This window comes from Rattus rattus, chromosome 2, assembly GCF_011064425.1.
Source record: "Rattus rattus isolate New Zealand chromosome 2, Rrattus_CSIRO_v1, whole genome shotgun sequence".
In the NCBI taxonomy this organism is placed as follows: Eukaryota; Metazoa; Chordata; class Mammalia; order Rodentia; family Muridae; genus Rattus; species Rattus rattus.
In genome coordinates this window covers 137,482,827-137,487,222 of record NC_046155.1, presented here as the reverse complement: position 1 = coordinate 137,487,222, position 4,396 = coordinate 137,482,827, and the positions used below count along the sequence as shown (strand labels likewise).

At 47.1% G+C, this 4,396-nt stretch overlaps 1 protein-coding gene across 1 annotated transcript; it reads right to left on the bottom strand.

Annotated features, from left to right (window-relative positions):
- Window positions 1-237: 237 nt before the first annotated feature.
- Window positions 238-2,839, bottom strand: LOC116894295 (proto-oncogene FRAT1-like). The gene has a single exon (XM_032896000.1). It carries the CDS (start codon window positions 2,682-2,684, stop codon window positions 1,860-1,862), a length of 825 nt encoding a protein of 274 aa, XP_032751891.1. The 5' UTR covers window positions 2,685-2,839; the 3' UTR covers window positions 238-1,859.
- Between the last annotated feature and the right edge of the window lie 1,557 nt (window positions 2,840-4,396).

Here is a 4,396-nt window from a genome sequence, read left to right as displayed (position 1 = left end):
ACCATCAACATTTGTGTCATAATCAAGATTACCGGAAATTTGTAATAAATTTTCTTTCAGGACATTTGGGTAAGGCACCTGTGGAACATAAATTTACTTAACCTGAAGAGGAGACCCCTCTCTTCCTTATCTTTAAGTATGGGGAACAACCTGAAAACATCCTTATTTCTGAAATTCAAATAGTTTCTCTAGCATTACTGGTAAGAAATGTTAGGCTCAAGTACAAGCGTCCCATTAAGAACTCAAGTCTCTTTTATTTTGGTATGCATGCACTAGACTCATAAAAAAGTATACAAAATGTCCTAGTTTATACTTTCGGGCTTCTTTTTTTTTTTTTTTTTTTTTTTTTTAAAAAAAAAATACAAGACATTTATTCAAAAACAGTTATTTCAGTTAAGTTAAAATCCTACAATCAGAACAGCCACAATTCCAGTCACTCCGGTTCGAAGAGTGGATATGTCAATAGCCACATCTGGATGAGGAACAAGCCATTTGACTACATAAAAAGTAAAACGAAACAGTTGCTCAGAGGGAACAGTGTTTCCAAGCACTTCACAGTCACAATAGCAAAAAGCCTGCAGCTTTCCCATTTGGAGGGTCACGTTTTCTACTACATTTCCTCCGCTTACAAAGACGAGCAGGCACAGCTGGGGGGAGGTCCAGAAGGAGGAAATCAACTCAGTCTATCCAGGGAACTGCAGCTGTTATTACAAGCAGCCCTGAGAGCCCCAGATAAGCGGTTGTGTGAGGCTGTGTCCCAAGAGTGCTCGTTATTTGGAACTTTCTCAGTCCCCTACCCTGGACACTAGCATCACCAGCAGCACCCCGCTTGAGTAGGGCAGCAGAACTAAGGGGAAAAGGTAGTACTAGATCACTGTCTCAAGGCAGTTTCTCTGCAAGCCAGGAGGAGGGGGAGGGGCGGTGACCTCCGGCTGGAAGCACAGACACTCAGGACCCGCCTCCTCTACCCCCTCCAGAAGGTGGCAGAAGCGTCCTCAGTGGACTCCAACATTTGCAAAAAATAGTGTGCTTTTCTCCCAGCAAGGCATTTCGGTTAGTCTCCGTGCTGGAGCCCCACAGCATGGTGCACACCCAGCAATCAGTGACTTCGAACCCAAAGAGGGATGGGTTTTCCCCACTCTGCACAGCACACTTTACAAAGGGCAGGAAGGTTCACTCAGTGCTTCCCCACACCCTTCCATTACCTAAAATTTCTCACTGCCGCCCCCCACCCTACATTCGTGGGGTACAACTTCCCCTCAACACTCTGCCAGCAGCAATCCTTTGAAATAAAAGGGACAGACAAAAAACGGTTACTTCTACTTAGCCCCCAAGAGAGTCCTCTCGTGATACCGCATGTTTTACATTGAAACCAACACCGCAAAAGATGAGATGGTCTTTTAACTGTCCTAAAAAGTTCAAGTGTGGCATTTTGTGGTGCTCCCTGAATTTACGTCCACTCTTCTTTTCCCCTCCCCCAAAGTGAATCATGAACCAACCCTGAAAAGTACAGCAAGTAACAGGGATCATCGTCCTTGGTTCCATAGCTGGCTGAGCTATCCAGAGAGCATGCCACGTGGTTGCCCGCGTGGCCAGGGGAGTTTGCGGAATTGCAGAGACCAGGTTGGAACATGCCAAAAAAGGAGTCCTGCTGACAGCCTGCGATGCGCTCTATAGAATCTGCCTTACAAAAACCTAAGTCCTGGGTTTCAAACAATTTAGGGCTCTCAACTTCAGTTACCTATGAAAATCTATGCGATATTTCGGCTGTCTTCCTTAGCTTATTTTCCTCCACCAGCCTCGGTTGGGGGAAACCCTTGATCCCCGGCTATAGGCTGGTGCTGTAGCCACCTAGATTGTTAGCTGCCAGAGACAAGAAGGTCGTCCCCATTTCTGAGCTGCGCCCTCCTCACACAAGCGCCAGGGTCGCTGCAGGCCGCGCGGGGGCTCCCGGGTGAAAGTGGCTCATGCACTGGGGCTGACAGAGGCTCCAAGAACGGGTGTGCGGGAAGCTTCGCCTGGAGCTGTAGCCTTCGTGAATGAAGTCTCCGCACCGCCTCCTTGATGAGGTTTCCCGAAAGTAAGAGCTGCTGCAGGAGCCGGGGCGGGTCGTCTTCGCCAGTGCCGGTCTCCAGATGAGATCCGCGTCGCTGTTGCAGGCGGCGGGACGCGGCTGTGTTCCGGAGCCAACCCCGCCGGCACGGGCCAGACAGTGGCTGTGGGATGCTTAATTTGCCGGTTCCCTGGGGTCCCTCAAGGCCCTGCTGCTGGGGCAGCACGCTGGGGCCCGGGGCGATCTCTGCCACGCTGTAGGGCGCTGCCCGGTCCCGCACGCGCCCGCGCTCCCCCAGCACACAGCGCATGGCCCCGGGGGGCGCAGGGTCCCAGGTTTCCGGTGAAGCTGCCAGCCGCAGCGGCCGCCTCGTTGGGGCCCTGGCTTTGTCCGCCGGCAGCGCCGCCAGGACCCGCGGGGGCGCGGGTGGGGGGCCCGGGGCGGCAGACTGCGAGGCGGGACTGTCGTGCGCCGCGTCCAGCTGCAGCGTCTCGCCGATCCGGGCGATGAGCTGGTCCACGTCGGCCGAGCCGCCCAGAGTCACCGACTGCTGCAGCAGGAGGAAGCTGTCGTTGTCCTCCTCCCCATCCGCCTGGTCGCTCGCTTCCTCCTCCTCCCTCAGGCACGGCATGGCCCCCTGCCCCGGTACTCGCGGCTGTGCTGGTGTTGCTGGAGGCTTCTTTGCCCGCAGGCTCGGTGGGCCGTGGCTGGGGAGGGAGCGGGACTGAGGTCCGGGCCGGGAGGGGGTTGAGCCTTGGACACGGAAGCCGGGACCACTGGGCAGTGGCACCGCGCGCCTTGGAGTCGCGGGAGCCGGAAACTGGGCTTCTCATTCTTGATTAAGAGAAGTTAACTTTTTTTTTTTTTTTTTCAAAAAGTTCTTACAGCTGCTGTTCTGATCATTGCCACCAGAGGGACTCATCCATAGTATACGCTGAAATTCCATCCTCTAGCACAATTCAAAGAAAGTATTGTTCAACTTAGAGGTTGGCCACCAGAGGGCAGACGATGCTCCGTTAAGTAAAGAAACAATGAGAAACAGAATGAGGTGTCTTCAGTTTGTATCTAAAACTACAGTGATTTAAAATGTTATAAAATGTTTCCTATTTTGTTTCAGAGAAGAAAACAATATTCTATAAAACATTATAGGAATAGACATGTCCCAGCCAAGCTCGATCTGCTATAGTGAGGTACAAAACTAGAATGGGAATCTGAGACAGATGAGCACATGTTGGAGTCATAAAATAGTAACACACATCCGAGAAAAGGTATAATCTGACTTTAAGTTCCAAATAGATTTTTACATAGCTCTTATTTTTCTCTTTAAGCGGGAAAAAGATACTATATTGCCATTTGCCGATAGTAGAAAGAATGTTGGGAGTAACAATCTAAAACAAGATTGCTGATAGCCAATGTATACGAACTTGGATAATTATATTAGATTTCAAATTCCTTTCTCCAGTGAGCTTTCTATTTATTTGGTTGTGTTTTTGATGACTCTATATTGAGGTCCTTTGATTGTAAATATGTTGTGAAAATGTTTGCTCCAAGGTTGAAACTTGTCTTTTATAGACTCTCAATTTTGAACTGTACATAGCAAATGTTTTAGAAAAGTCTAATTTACAAATTTTCATGAATCAACCCTTCCTTAGCTCTGAGAGCTCATCAGTAAACTCATTTGCATTTGACTCATTTTGAGTACATGTGCTCACAGTTTGATAAGGGTGTTTTGGGTTCCATCATCATTTCTTGAAAACAATTGCTCTTAGATTACTTTTTTATACCTTTGTCAGAAATAGATCGATGATGTCACTCTCCTTCTCTCCCTAGGATTTCCATTCTGAATTACATATTTGTGTCTACTCTTTTACGGATACAATTTTGTTTGGTCTCATAGGGAAATAATTGAGTTTCTAGTTATCATGGGACATGCTTTATGTAAACCCTTTATAAGTTCAAGAAAATTCCTTCTATTTCTAGTTTATTTTGGAGTTTGCAACATGACTGAGTGATACTTTTATATAATTGAAGGTTCTCCATGTGTTAAAATGCCCCTTTTCCCTTTTCAGGTATGCATAAGATGACGGAACGAATCAGTGTTAAAGCATTAAATCAGACTTGAACTTTTGATGTAAGCTTCATTTGATTATTTTATATTATCTTTTCCTTTAAAGGTTGGATGATATTATTTGCTTGTTAAGAGATTTTATGATATGTTCACTTAGAAATATCTGTCTTCTTCTCTAGTGAACTCTATATGTCTTTGGAATTACATAAATGGCAAGTTCATAAATTGTTTCTTCTTCACACTTTCAGGAAAATGAGCCATGAAAATCCACAACT